Source organism: Poeciliopsis prolifica, unplaced genomic scaffold, assembly GCF_027474105.1.
Source record: "Poeciliopsis prolifica strain line A6 unplaced genomic scaffold, Auburn_PproV2 SCAFFOLD025, whole genome shotgun sequence".
Lineage (NCBI taxonomy): Eukaryota > Metazoa > Chordata > Actinopteri > Cyprinodontiformes > Poeciliidae > Poeciliopsis > Poeciliopsis prolifica.
In genome coordinates this window covers 1,076,960-1,091,827 of record NW_026562400.1, presented here as the reverse complement: position 1 = coordinate 1,091,827, position 14,868 = coordinate 1,076,960, and the positions used below count along the sequence as shown (strand labels likewise).

At 35.3% G+C, this 14,868-nt stretch overlaps 1 protein-coding gene across 1 annotated transcript in view; it reads right to left on the bottom strand.

The window, feature by feature from the left end:
• Window positions 1–14,864, bottom strand: part of LOC129370840 (uncharacterized) — a 32,922-nt gene extending 18,058 nt beyond the window's left edge. The window contains exons 1-13 of the mRNA XM_055047055.1: window positions 14,479–14,864; window positions 14,216–14,389; window positions 13,604–13,777; window positions 12,113–12,159; window positions 10,430–10,922; window positions 7,560–7,750; window positions 6,371–6,470; window positions 5,586–6,035; window positions 3,182–3,245; window positions 2,171–2,402; window positions 1,542–1,632; window positions 947–983; window positions 174–393 (exon numbers count right to left, since the gene is read on the bottom strand). Of these exons, the coding sequence (XP_054903030.1) occupies window positions 174–393; window positions 947–983; window positions 1,542–1,632; window positions 2,171–2,402; window positions 3,182–3,245; window positions 5,586–6,035; window positions 6,371–6,470; window positions 7,560–7,750; window positions 10,430–10,922; window positions 12,113–12,159; window positions 13,604–13,777; window positions 14,216–14,389; window positions 14,479–14,585 (2,380 nt within the window). The 5' untranslated portion in view covers window positions 14,586–14,864. The remainder of the gene's footprint in view (window positions 1–173; window positions 394–946; window positions 984–1,541; window positions 1,633–2,170; window positions 2,403–3,181; window positions 3,246–5,585; window positions 6,036–6,370; window positions 6,471–7,559; window positions 7,751–10,429; window positions 10,923–12,112; window positions 12,160–13,603; window positions 13,778–14,215; window positions 14,390–14,478) is intronic.
• Window positions 14,865–14,868: the final 4 nt, after the last annotated feature.

Below are 14,868 nucleotides of genomic sequence, written 5' to 3'. Positions count from 1 at the left end.
TATTGAACTTTTTCATGAAGCTGTTCATTCATGTACATCCTGTGTACTTTAAAGAAATTATTGTACGAATGTTTGGATTTATTTCATACCCCACAATACTTTGTCTTAAACAAAGCAACTGGATCTAAACATCCATAAAAAAATGACAGAAAATTTTCAATTCTATATCTTACTGTTTAGTAGAGCAAAGGCCAACTTTTCTTGCTTCATTCTTCTCAAATGCTTCAAGATCATCTTCAGAAAAGCTTCTTTGGTCATTTTCTTCTGCTCTTCCTCCTTCCAATTTAAAACCTCTTCATTTTCTTCTTGGTTATGAACAGTTTCTCTGTTTAAGAGCTTAAGAAAATTTCTCAGCTCATTTTTAACAAAGACAACAATGTTCCCCTCAAGATTCTGGAATAAAACAGAATCGCAATTACATTTGTTCGAGGGAGAAAATTAGAAATTAATTTCATCCCTGACAAATGTTAATATATTTCTCAATTAAGCTGAATCAGCTCTATTTACTATTAATAGTGATAATGCTAACTGTAATTTCTTCAGAAATGCAAAACAGTGCTGAGAAACAAAATCACATGATATTTTTGCTTTTTAGTCTCATTTAAATGTTTATGTGAATCAAACACGTTAAGAGCAAACAAAGACCTGAGCAAATATATGTCATTTCCAAATATTATGTATGTAAACCAACATAAAATATTGATTGCAAGTTATTACAAAAACCTAATAGCAGTTGTTGCTTAAATCATCATCAGTTTAAATCATTTGACTCTGTATTTTGCACTTAGAGAGGTTATCTTCCATGTAAAAATTGCTTTATGACATGAAATATTTATCTGATACAGAAAAATTAAAACAATAGAAACCTGAAAGGAGCCAAATAATTTCATAGATAACTATGAATAAATTTATAGATACCCAAGTTTGCTCAATTATAGTTACTGACCTTAAATATTGTGTCCATGTCTTCCTTTGGGGGGATTCTGAGTTGAGATCGAAACAAATCAAAGACATTTCCACATAAGCAACAATTTATGTAGTTAAATTTGCACTTAAAAGCACATAATCAAGACTGCATCATAAAGCAATATTCACATCCCCAGAACTATGGACATGTTACACCAAAAACTTCAATGCAAGATCTTCTATTTTCTAGATGAACACAAAGTAGTGCATCATTGTGAAGTGAACAAAGGGAGAAATCTGAGAAATTTAATGCAGGGCCCAGTTATAAAACATTTAAAACAATAGCTTTGAACATCTCAAATATCCATTTAAAATCAATCTAAGATGAAAAATAAAATGACAGATTACATTACATTCAACAAGTAAATTTTCTGTGAAATTCAAGATTAATCATTTGTTGCAAATTGTGATGTTTGTTGTTTCAGATCCTGAAGCAAAGGAAGCAATGATGAGTTATGGACAAACTGTTACAAACATGCATTAAACCTCAGTAAGTGTCTAAAATGTTGATATTGTTACAAGCAGATTGTCATTAAAAGTATCTTTGGTTAACAAATGTCATTCAGCATTTTTACCTATCAGATTTGAGCTGCTGGTCTTCAAGTTCAGAGAGTTTGGTCACATGTGATTCATCTTTGACCTTTGATGGGTTTCTGACAGAGTGACCTTTACACAAGAAAGTCAACATGCAGGATCAAATTATTACACTATAAAGACGCTTGATCAGTTTACATAACACAATCTATCTTCAGATTATATATTGGTTTTCATCTGCCAGGTCATCATGTGGAAGAGTCACTTTTAAAGATTTTAACTTGGTCAGGCCATATTCAGAGATATGTCTGCACATTGAGCCTTTTGCTTTTCTGCATGTGATGTACATTTAGCTATTCTACAGGCTGCTGTGAAATACTGCAGTGATGTGTTCAAAATCACTGTTGTGCAACGTTTTGCTTTACCTTTTAGCAGGCTGAAGTGTTTTTTTATTATTATTATTTATTATTATTGCATAATAAAAGTTCCTAGCAGCTCTGTGTGATTGAAGAACTTGGCTGTATGTAATACATTAAGGGCTGCCAAATTTGTTATAATTCTAATTACTTATTTTTCTGGACAAAGTAACTAAAAAATGTCTAGTTGATGAACATAATATTTAGTTGAAAAAAATCATTGTTGTACAAACAAAGGAAAAATGTTCTCCTACTGGATGATAGAGCATCAGCAAAGTCTCCGAGTTTCATCATCCTCAAAAATTCCCTCAGGAAGTTTGTGACCTCCTCTTCTTCTCCGGTAAAGATCTTCTCTGTTTCCTCACAATGAAACACGTTTTCGACCACATCATGTGTCCAAAGGCGTTTCGGGTAATTGGGAGTTAACAGCTGATGCAACTTCTTCAGCTCGCTCCGTACAAGAAGAACAGTTTCCCTCTCAAGTCTCTGCAAGCAAACATGTTAACGTTAGAGTTTTGAATCACTTATATAATATAATTATGTACTATTTTTTATATATATTTGTGATGCATTGTTTGAGAGAAAACATGTGAAAGAAAATCAAAAGACAAAGTATAACCAGTCTTTCCACATGATTATTCAACTGTTGTATCAACAACTAATTTTTTACATGCAAAATAATGGTGGCATTCATAATGTCTCTTAACCCAGAGCATTTCTCTGTTCATTTATGGCAAACTGGTTTTGTATAATCTCTTGATTCTGAGGTTAATGCCTTACTGTGTGTTACACCCTAATCCAGAAATAAATACATAAAATAAAGTTTTCAACTGTATTTTCATATAAAACAATGCCAAAACAGACACATTAAAGAGTTTTTTGTCCAGGAAGGATGATTTTCTCTGGATCCTGAGTTGTTTTAGTTTACATTTTGATCACTTCTTATTGTTGCTTGTTCTTATTAGTTATTTGCTTTTGGTTTTGCTCCGTTTATACGTTTATTTCCACATATGTTTAGAGTTAACAGTGTAATTTCATTCTCTTTGTTCAATTATTTTTTAACTTCAGTGGATTTATGTTTTGCCAGCTCCCCATTTATTGTTTTCTCACTCATAGGTTTTAACCAATAAATAAATGTTTATGTTCAACTGTTACATAATTTTTAGTGTGTATAAAATGATAAAAAAAGACTAGCACACCACTAACTATTAAAAACCAGATAGACAGTTTATGCTTCGCAGTCCGTTTCATTTTGAAAATGTTACCTCGAAGACTTTGTGACGGTCTCCATGGAAACTGCTGGTCTCCTCTAGTATTTTGTCATCAGATCTGTGGAGAGTCATTATTCATAGGTGTGTAATTTGGTTTTACATGAAACACAAATAAGTAAAGTATACAACAAATAAATGCCTGCATGTACGTACAAGAAGACCAAAATCAGCTACTAATTGTGCAGCAAACTAACGGTGTAGTTGAGCGCCGCATTGGGTTAACTCTGTGAATTTGTCAGATGTTTGCTTCAATACACTCCAGGCTGCTTCTTAGTTATGGGAATCATTGACTTATTCCACTTTAACTGTTATAACTTCAGACTTTACAGGACTGACACATACTGACCAGGCTGAACCATACAATGGTGCCAACAATAAAGTGACATCAACAGAAATTATGACCACCACTGGCGCACCAGTTTCCTCATACAGTTGTGGTCAAAAGTTTACATACACTTGTAAAAAACATAATGTCATGGCTGTCTTGAGTTCCCAATAAGTTCTACAACTCTTATTTTTCTGTGATAGAGTGATCAGAACACATACTTGTTTGTCACAAAAAACAGTCATAAAGTTTGGTTCTTTGATACATTTATTATGGGTCTGTTGAAAATGTCACCAAATCTGCTGGGTCAAAAATATACATACAGCAACATAAATTGTCAATTTTGGTGATGTAGAGAGTTGTGTCAATCAAATTAGCTTAATGTCATGGTCTCTTCACTTCTTGTAAGTGATTCTGATTGACTACAGTTTTTCACTTCTCATGAGCCCATTGAAATTGGGCTCATTTGACCCAGTGATCACTCTCAGCCTCAAAAGCTACAATGGGAAAGTCAAAGGAACTCAGTGTGGATCTGAAAAACGAATTATTGACTTGAACAAGTCAGGGAAGTCACTTGGAGCCATTTCAAAGCAGCTACATGTTCCAAGAACAACTGTGCAGACAATTATTCGCAAGTATAAAGTGCATGAAAAAGTAGTTTCACTGCCACGATCAGGAAGAAAATGCAAGCTATCACACGCTGCTGAGAGGAGATTGGTCAGGATGGTCAAGAGTCAACCAAGAATCACCAAAAAGCAGGTCTGCAAGGATTCGGAAGCTGATGGAACGAAGGTGTCAATCTCCACAGTCAAGCGTGTTTTACATCGCCATGGACTGAGAGGCTGCCATGCAAGAAAAAAGCCCTTGCTCCAGAAAAGGCACCTTAAGACTCGGCTGAAGTTTGCTGCTGATCACATGGACAAAGATAAAACCTTCTGGAGGAAAGTTCTGCGATCAGACAAAACAAAAATTGAGATGTTTGGCCACAACACTGGTTCTTTGCAGAAAGTAAATGGGATAATGAAGAAGGAGGATTACCTCCAAATTCTGCAGGAAAACTTAAGACCATTAGCCCGACGGTTGGGTCTTGGGTGCAGTTGGGTGTTCCAACAGGACAATGACCCAAAACACACATCAAAAGTGGTAAAGGAATGGCTAAACCAGGCTAGAATTAAGCTTTTAGAATGGCCTTCCCAAAGTCCTGACTTAAACCCCATTGAGAACACGTGGACAGTACTAAAGAAACAGGTTCATGCAAGAAAACCATCACATTTAGCTGAACTGCACCAATTCTGTCAAGAAGAGTGGTCAAACATTCGACCTGAAGCTTGCCAGGAGCTTGAGGATGGCTACCAAAAGCTCCTAGTTGCTGTGAAAATGGCCAAGGAACATGTAACCAAATACTAATGTTGCTGTATGTATATTTTTGACCCAGCAGATTTGGTGACATTTTCAACAGACCCATAATAAATTTATAAAAGAATGAAACTTTATGACTGTTTTTTTGTGACAAACAAGTGTTCCAATCACTCTATCAGAGAAAAATAAGAGTTGTAGAACTTATTGGGAACTCAAGAGAGCCATGACATTATGTTTTATACAAGTGTATGTAAACTTTTGACCACAACTGTACATTCAAAGCCACCACACCAGTATGGCTCCCACTCATACCTAAGTGACAGTCACGCCCACCTCGACACACCCACCACCCAAGTGTCAAAGCTGTGTGCTCCTGTGTCAATCATAAGGCCCAAAGCAATGGAAACCCTGATGCAGGGGTCGGTAACCCGCAGCTCTTTAGCGCTTTTAAAGTTCACCGTAATCTGCGATGAAATAAAACATATGAAACAAAACTTCCACAGGTTGGACGTATTTATACAAAATCTGCTGAGTAATAAGTACGTGATGTAGAATCGATGTGCGCATTACAACACGGTAGGACAGAGTTACAGGAAGCACAGATAAACAGAACACCTTCCTCTGCAATAATGCCTGCATTATCAAAAATATCCTACCAAAGCTCTTGAAATGGCAAAAAATGTGTTTGAACATAACAATGAAGCTTTAACTCACCCTGAAAGTGAAGAACCTTTAAAATTACTGGGGTAGTTCATTGACTTCTCACTCTTCAGGGACACAATGCTGGGTGTGGAAGAACCTTTAAAATTACTGGGGTAGTTCATTGACTTCTCACTCTTCAAGGACACAATGCTGGGTGTGGAAGAACCTTTAAAATTACTGGGGTAGTTCATTGACTTCTCACTCTTCAGGGACACAACGCTGGGTGTGGAAGAACCTTTAAAATTACTGGGGTAGTTCATTGACTTCTCACTCTTCAGGGACACAACGCTGGGTGTGGAAGAACCTTTAAAATTACTGGGGTAGTTCATTGACTTCTCACTCTTCAAGGACACAATGCTGGGTGTGGAAGAACCTTTAAAATTACTGGGGTAGTGCATTGACTTCTCACTCTTCAGGGACACAATGCTGGGTGTGGAAGAGTTTCCCGTTTTATTTCCAGTACTGTTAAAAAAGAAAAAAAAGCTTCATTGCCAAAATGAATGAGTAGGACAAAGATGTTTGATTACAAAATTTCTCAAAGAAAATTAATTAGCAGAAATTTAGTATTTGGAACCAAGTTGATAATCCAAGAACTGATTATTATTCATTGTAAATCAGATTTCAGAATACTTGTTCGATTTCCTTTAGTTGGTTACAAAATAAGCTAAAATCACTACAACAAAAATGTAAAGAAAAACAGAAACATAAAAAGAAATAAGAGATGAAATGTAAAATTCCTTAGCATCTAATACTTTGTTTTCTCATTTTACACAATTTTCTTAGATCAATCCTCTTACCTTTGAGGTCTGACCTGTGTGCCGTTTTCACAGGACAGACCATAATTTATGGGCACAGATGCCTCCTTGCTTTCCTCAGACTGACTCATTGTAAAGTTTCCTTTAGAAAGATAAAACACTGCATTAGTTACAGTCCTTCCTTAATGTCATGTCAATGTCTCGCAGACCTGGACGTAACGCGACTATGTCTGAGGTTTACAACTCAAAACGTGAGAAAATGGCAGAATTTTAATAAATACATTAAACCAATAAGGCTCCTCGTCCTTCTGTCTTGAGGTTTTATCCCCCAGCCATCTTTTAAAATTATTTTTTTATATGTACTGATTGTCACCTTGGAGATTTGGGTTTTGTTTTCATTTGTGCGTTTGTGTAACAAGTCTTACCATATTTATCTCATAAGCTGTTGAGTAATATATTAGTCCCTTTCTGTTTACTACTGTTCTGTTATTTTTTTATTACTTGTTGGACTTTTTACTTTTGGTTCCCCAGTCTGGTCAATAATCACATCCCCAGTATTTGAGCTCCTGAATTTTTGTCATTTGTTCCTGGATTCTTTTGTCATCCAGTCAATTTTTCTGGACCTGTTTTCATGCGGTAAGTTGCTCTTGATATTCCACATGAAAAAACAACTACAGTCGGTTTTGCACTTGGGTTTAATTATCAACAAATGTGACAGTGGCATTAATTAAATAACCCTGACCCTGATACATATTTATCTGCTGATGAGTAAAATAAAAAATGTCTGGATTTTTGTTTTTTTCACTTCTTAGAAAAAAAAACTCACAAATAATCACTTAGAAAAATAGCTCTTCTAATGCCAGGTTATTTATTTTTCGCTTTCTCTTTGCACTTATTATTTCGGATGAAAAATTTTATGTGAGCTTCCTCAACATATCAGCCTCCATATTTCTCTCAAGGTCTTTCATTGTTATATTTCTACCTCAGGACAGAATGAAAAAATTTCTCAAACAGTTATAACTCAATACGTTTTTTGTTTGACCACACAGGATAGAAAATGAAAGACAAATAACACATTTAAATATATCTGACAGTATGTTTGCTGGTTTCTGTCAAATTGACAGTTTCCTTTTGAGAGCTATTTTCTGAAAATGTATAATTAGTTGTCATTTATGTAATGAGACACACATATATAAAAGATAAAAACAGAATAAAGCCAATGTTACTTTACCGTGTATGTGTCCATGAGAGACATGCAAACCACACCGAGAGGTAAATGAAAAATACTTTGTTTCCTTGTTCTCTTCCCTGTAAAATATGTCAGCAAACGGGTCCTTCAGGTTTGGACTGAAGTCATTGGGTTGCCTGAGATTTAAATCTCCTGCAATAAACAGAAGTTCGACACAGCAGAGAAAAGTCAAACTGAAGTAAAAGATTGTTAAAATTAAACTTACAATTAATAAAGATTTATCAAATATTTAAAAAATCCAAAAATACATATGACAAACAAATGAAGTAAAGGATTTCCAAAGAGGATATTTTGTAAATTTACAACATTGCCCTGCTTAGAGTCTAAATCTACTTTTTACATAATCCAATGAAGTAAACTGAGTACTAGAAGTTTTTTAGGACAGCTATGAAAAGGACATTTTTAATAATCACTCAAATATGTTACCTCTAAAAACATTTGCCTCAGATGTATTTGGAAAAAAAGTGATGGATGGATTATTGTTTCTATAGATGTTCAGACATGTAGACTTAAAATGTAGCATACAAAATATCTAAAAATAAAATCTTGTGAGAAAAGGAAACTGTCTCCATATCTTGAAAAATATTTCTGGAACATTTATGTTTTGTGAAAACTAATATTCCTTCTAAAACAAAACATTATACACAGCCCTGATCATACTCTGCATCAGACCTCTTCAATATACTAAGCTAAATGTCGCATAAGTGTAAGTCTTATACATTCAAACTCCCCTGACAAATGAAGAAAACCATAGGATCAATATTTTTCCAAGAATTATAGATGTCTTGACTGGAAAGTCTCAGCTTTTTTTCCACATGAGACAACAATGGTGTCTTAGACGCGGAAGATTTTCGTAAGAATAAATATAATGCCACAGCTTGTTTGCTTTCTGTCACTGGAACGTTCTGGGAGTTGCTTTTAGCACCGCGGGAATGCTGTTCAACCAGAACCAAAGGTTCATGAGAACAGAAGTTTAGGATAGTCAAACATTCCAGGTGATATTTACAGTACATTAACACGTCTGTCCTACAGCACCAAAAATGGTTTTAACTTTCAAATTTAATACATTTTACATCCAATTAGAGAAGGAGCCTTGTATCATTTGTTTTTCTTGGTCTCCCTCACATGGCTGCATAATTATCAGAGATGAAGCTGCAGTGACAAATGACTTTTTTTTATTTAATTTTTTATTTTACGCGTGCTTTATTGTGAAAATTGGATTTTTAGAGTAAAGTACAGAGAGGAATCTGTCAAATGTCAAGAAACTTTTAAAAATTTTTAAATATATTTCCTGCCATTATTTAGAGTATAAAAAATCTCCACAAGATGGTGCTCTAATATAATCCTTGAGATTGGCCCTCTGGTCATGTGGACAAAAGCCATTTTTTAGAATCTGGATTACATCTGAGATGTAATCATAAGCAATAACTTCCCACCACTGTGTGTGAACCATATTCACAAGCAGATGGGTGAAAAAAAGAGCTCATTTAAAAGCCTTTATGCATCCTGATTTTGTTTACTGTACACTGTAAAAACTGTAAAAAAAACAGCTACAAGATGGCTGCTGATAGCCATCTTGTAGTTTCTTTCATGGAGTTTAACATGTTAACTTCCATGTTTTATTAGCCATCTTGGATGCTGATTTCAGCAGCCAAATTGAAATAAAACACATCATACCAGACCAGTCTGAAATGTGAAATTAATATCCGTTCAAAGTGAGAATTTCTTCTCTTTTTTAAAAAAAAAATAAAAACAAAAGCTAAAAATAACCTTATGATTTGATTTCAGTTTGAAGGCTTCTTTAAAAAAAAAAAAGAAGAAACCATGTCAGCTGTCATGAAGCTGACAGCTACATCTTGTTGCTGCTTTCATGGAGTTTAACATGTTAACTTTCATGTTTTATTTTTTTTTTCTGCATAAAACCTGAGCTTATGAGTGTTCTGATTTTTAATTTTTTATTATTAATTTAACTCATGTCTGAAAGATTTACATTATTCACAGCAGTTTTTAAGCTTTTCTTCCTTAGGTAAAGGACTTAAAATTGATTTCAGTTTATATTGTCAAAGAATATCCATAATGTGGCTACATGGTCATATTCTGTTTTCAAATATGGAAAAAATAAACCTTACCTATGCAAAAAAAAAAGCTCTACAACAAGATCAAAAAAACAAGCAAACATTTTATTGAACATTGTAATGTACATCTAAACAGCTCATATCAATGTTTGAATGAAAGTTATATATTTAATCCAAATAACCAAAATATGTACAAGTAGCAAAGTAAAAAATAAAAAATGTCATACATCATCAGTGTAATATTTGGTGGTAGTTACATTAGATTCCCACAAATTACACAGCATGTCAGAGGAAACTCCCACCATGATGCCCAAGAAAGAATCTACTTCAACTTAAACTTGTGAAAGACATCATCTTCTCCAAAATCACTGCTGTTTGCATAACAGCAGGTTACAAACCAAAACTCAATTTAATTGTAGGCACAGTGCTGTATAATACACACAGTTATAACTTGAAAGGCTACCGATGTATTGTTTGATTGGTTGCTGTAAATTAGTAAGGAACAATACCATGTTTACAAGAATTAAATGATTTGTAATAGTTTAGTATCAGTAAATTCTAAACATTAGATTCCCACAAATGTGCAATTTGCCTATTTACACACACAAAAAAATAAAAAAACAACAGATATATTGTCTGGTTGATTTCCAACAAATTTCAAATATAAATGTTATTCTGTGGTAGAAAAGCTGTTCCAATCCTCATTCCTTCAAATGCAAACAGTGGAGGCCCTCAATGCTATTACTATGTTTAAATAAATAATAGCTCATCTATCACCTAATGTTAACGGGTTCAGGTTCTATTCTCAAAACAGGATACACAGGTTGAGTAAATTTGGTGTTGTAGGTGTGAAGGTAGGTCATTTCATCAGGGAAAACCCCAAAGAAAGACACAGTGCCACCAGGCCGGTCCACAAACACCCCGACTTTGTTTGAGGGCTCTACATAGATTTTAGTGATTTTGTTGTTGTGCAGAACAGAGAATCCTTCCTTTGAGCACAACAAAGCCCATGACTGATCATTCATTCCAAGACCACAGCGATTACTTTCCCCTCTTCTGATTTCTTTGTACGTCACTCCAATGGAAGCGTTTCCTCTCCACTCTGCTTCCCAGTAACAGCGACCAGTGAGCTCATGTCTCCCCAGCAGCTCCTCCTCATTATGAAACCTTGAGAGCTTCTCTCCTTGTCCCACTGTCATTATTCTGTTAAATTCAGATAGTGTGAGGTTTCTGTGTGTGGTGGTGGAGTCCAGGATGAGTTCAACGGCATCTGATGGAGAGACAGCGGCATTTCATTAAGAGAACAATTATCTGGATTGTGTGCACCGACGTTAACTTCTATAACAAAAATAGATAAAAAGTTAAAAATAATTGTTGCTTTTCACTCAAAATGAGAGCCACATGTAGGCTTATTTATGGTATCAACTCCATTCAATAACCAGTGAGTCGTTGGTGAATCACAATGAACTTTTATGTATATCAGCATAAAATGGTCTGTTAGAGAGAATTAGAGAGATTTTCCTCAAACACACTATGTTTACAAAAGATCTTTGGACTGGTTCTTTTCCAGATACCTCCCTCAATCTGACAACACTCCCATTTGGATTCAATGTGGCTTATGAAAATCACACTACATATTATGAGATACAATAAATACTATAAAAATATTTTTGTTCTTTGATGCTCGAGCCTATTTTGGTGTTACTTTCGAAATCAAGACCTTATCAGGATTAAATCTGTCCTTCTTAACAAACGCAGCCTCCGTTTCTTACAAGAAGGAAAATAGCAATAGTACGCTTGCTGATCTCCATAAAATTGCTGATGTATAAGAATCCAAAACTTCAACCCTGTGGTAAACAGCTTGTACTTGTATTGCACTTTAGTAAGTCCAGATGACCCCAAAGTGCTAATATTTAGGAATTCATTGACTCTTTAAAACAATGATAGCAATAAGCTACTGGATTGTAGCCAGTTTCCATGGTGCACACACTGAGGGGTGAGATTTCCATGCAGCGGTGCAAATGGGCCTGCTGACCACAACCAACATGCAAGACAGGTGAAGTGTTTTGCCCAAATACGCAATGACAGAGGTAGAGGGAATCAAACCGGCCACCCACAAATTGAAGGACAAATTCAGTCCCACTATAGTTCAATCAAATGTCTCTCCTTTTGTTGGGAAACAACCAAAAGCAGAGACAACCTGCTGTCACAAGATCTACTGACTGGAATGGCAGAAAAAACAGAAAGAATCAGTTCTCAGCTAGAGCAGATCTGAAAAACTCATTTGAATCTGTTTTTGGTTCGTATTATAACAGTTTAATAAATATGCTATTTCTTCTCACCAAGACAATTACATAATTTTTCTCTGACACTATGTAGCTTTTATTGAAATATCATATTTGACATTAATAATATTTTTTCATGAGCCGTCATGTATTTCTTAAAGATGACCATACTTACACTTGCTCAGACCAGGTCTCAAAAACTGTAATCCACTCGGCTCCAACCTGGAACAACATCAGTCAGGTTAGCAGAGATAGATACATTGTGATTGCATAATTTGGTTTAGTATGGCACTGACATGAAAGATGAATATATTCTCACATTCTGACATTTATTCTATTTTAATGACACCATGTTCCAAATCATTATGCAAGTGATATTTTCCCATATTTTATTAAATGATCAATGCAAGTGATGGTAAGTATAACTTTCAAGTCATGAACTGTTACAGTATAAATCAAATTTTACAAAACAAACCTCCGCATGAGAACAGTATGTTTTCCAAAAATAAAAAACTCCATATGCACTGTTCCAAATTATTATGCACAGCAGATTTTCTAAACATTTTATGGATCATAAAGAACTGCAAACGGTCATTCTTTGAATGTTAAGTGGTCACATGTACTAAAATGAAAATTAATTTCAATCAAAAATAGTTTAACAGACAGAGTTACATGTTAACATGGGACCTTTTCTTTGATATCACCTATGACACAGTGGTATTCCTTGCAGAATGAGATGGTGCATTGTCGTGCATGCAGATGATTTTGCTACTGAAGGTACGGGTCTTCTTTCAGAACCATGAAAGAAAGTGATCAGTCAGAAAGTCCAAATACTTTGCTGAGGTCATTTTCACACCTTCAGGGACTCTGAAGGGGCCGACCAATGATTCTCTCCCCATGATTTCAGCCCAAAGCATGACTCCACCACCTCCTTGCTGACGTCACAGTCGTGTTGGGATGTGGTGGCCATCCACCACCAATCCACTACTGCGTCCATCTGCACAGCAGTCATCAGTGAACAAGTCTGTTTGAAAATGAATCTTCATGTACGGCTGGGCCCAGTGTGATCATTTCTGCTTGTGAGCTCTGGTTAGGGGAGCCTAATAGTCGGTTCATGCACCACAAGTTTCTGGAGGATCCTCCACCCAGAGGCACCAGCAGCTTCAAATAACTGTTTGCTGCTTTGTAAAGACATTTTAACAGCTGCTCTCTTAATCTGATGAATTTCTCTAAGAAATTTTGAATCAGCCAAAAATTTCTTCACTGTACAATAATAACACTTAAGTTTTTGTTAAAAATCTAATGTTTTCATACCTCGTCATATGGCACGACACTATCTGATAATTTTCGTCAGCAGAGGTCCTTTATCTTTCTCATATTACTTGAAACCTGCAGCTTGCTTAATAATGTGGAACATCCTTCCTCAGTAGATTTCCTTTAATAGAACTACTCAGCCAAACTAATTAACCAGCTCTCTGAAATTAATTATAAAGAGCCCTGACACACAAAACCATCTATAAATTTGATAGCACAATAAAAGAATTAATCTTTATGACACTTAAATCCAATTTGCATAATAATTTGGAACATGATGTATTTAGTTTGTTTAAAAAGATCATAGACTAATAACAAATAGACTTTATCTAATGCACATCCTTATTGTTACCTAAGAGTCTCTAATGCCCAGTCTGGGTTGTCCACTCCAGCAGAGAGGAGAGCCACTCCATGTTCTTCTGGGTGATTGTAACTCAGGTCCAACTCTTTGAGGTGAGAGGGGTTAGAGGCCAGAGTTGATGCCAGAACTTCACAACCTTCTCTTGTGATTAAACAACCTGACAACCTATATAAACACAGATATATACAATTAATGTTATTACTTCTTGTTGCAAATTCAGGTTTTGTGGTTCAGTCATCATTGTCTTCTTCCTTTCCTCATGTGTATATTTTTCAGCCCATATATAAAAAGGGATATCATGAGGATTTACATTAAACATCAGATGAAGCAAATATTAAATTCATAAACAATGTGTGAAGAGTACAGTTTGACCCTAAGAGGGTTGCTGGTTCCCTTTCCTCAATGTGTTTGAGAGCCATTGGACAAAACACTAGCAGACACTAGCAATGCAAATGTTCAGCAAACTTCTAAAATATCTCAGAAAAAGAAAATGAAAAGAACAAACATCAGATGTTTGTAACATTGTGAGGATGGACAGGGCAGAAAATGACATTGTTATAAAACATTTAAAAGGCTTTTGGTAACAAACAGATAAGAACTCACCTTAAAGTTTCAAGTTTACAGGCTGGTTTGGAAAGTGTTTCACACAGCAGCTTCAGGCCAGAATCTTTCATGTCGTTGTTACTGAGGTCCAAATCTTTCAATAAACACCACGGATGAGTCAGAACTGTTTCCATTAGTTTATAGCTTTTCTCATTCAGGAAACAGCAACTGAGTCTAAATACAAACATGAAGTTAATAAATAAACAAAATGTTCATATAATTTATTTCAGTGCAAGCAATGTGTGGTTGTTTTTTTAACTTACACAACTTTAGTTGAGACTACGAAGAGTGGTACAAAACCCTGTTGAGCCTGCTCTGATGTATAATACTTTCTCACATCAAAGTTTTTCTCATAATCGTCTGCAGACATCAGAATGTTGATCAATGTTGCCCACTGAGCTTCAGAGAAATTTTCTGTCTCTAGTTTTCCTGATCTCAAGGTTTGTTCAATCTCCTTCTCTAAAGAAAGTTCATTCAGTTCATTTAGACAGTGAAATAAATTGGCTTTATCAAAGGGACAATTAATCTCATCAATCTTCTCTTTGATGTACAGAACGATGTTTTTCAAGGAACTGTTTGATATTTCTCTTTCTATCACAAAGCCTTTGAGGAGCCTCTGATTGGTTTTCAGAGAAAGACCAAGAAGGAACCTC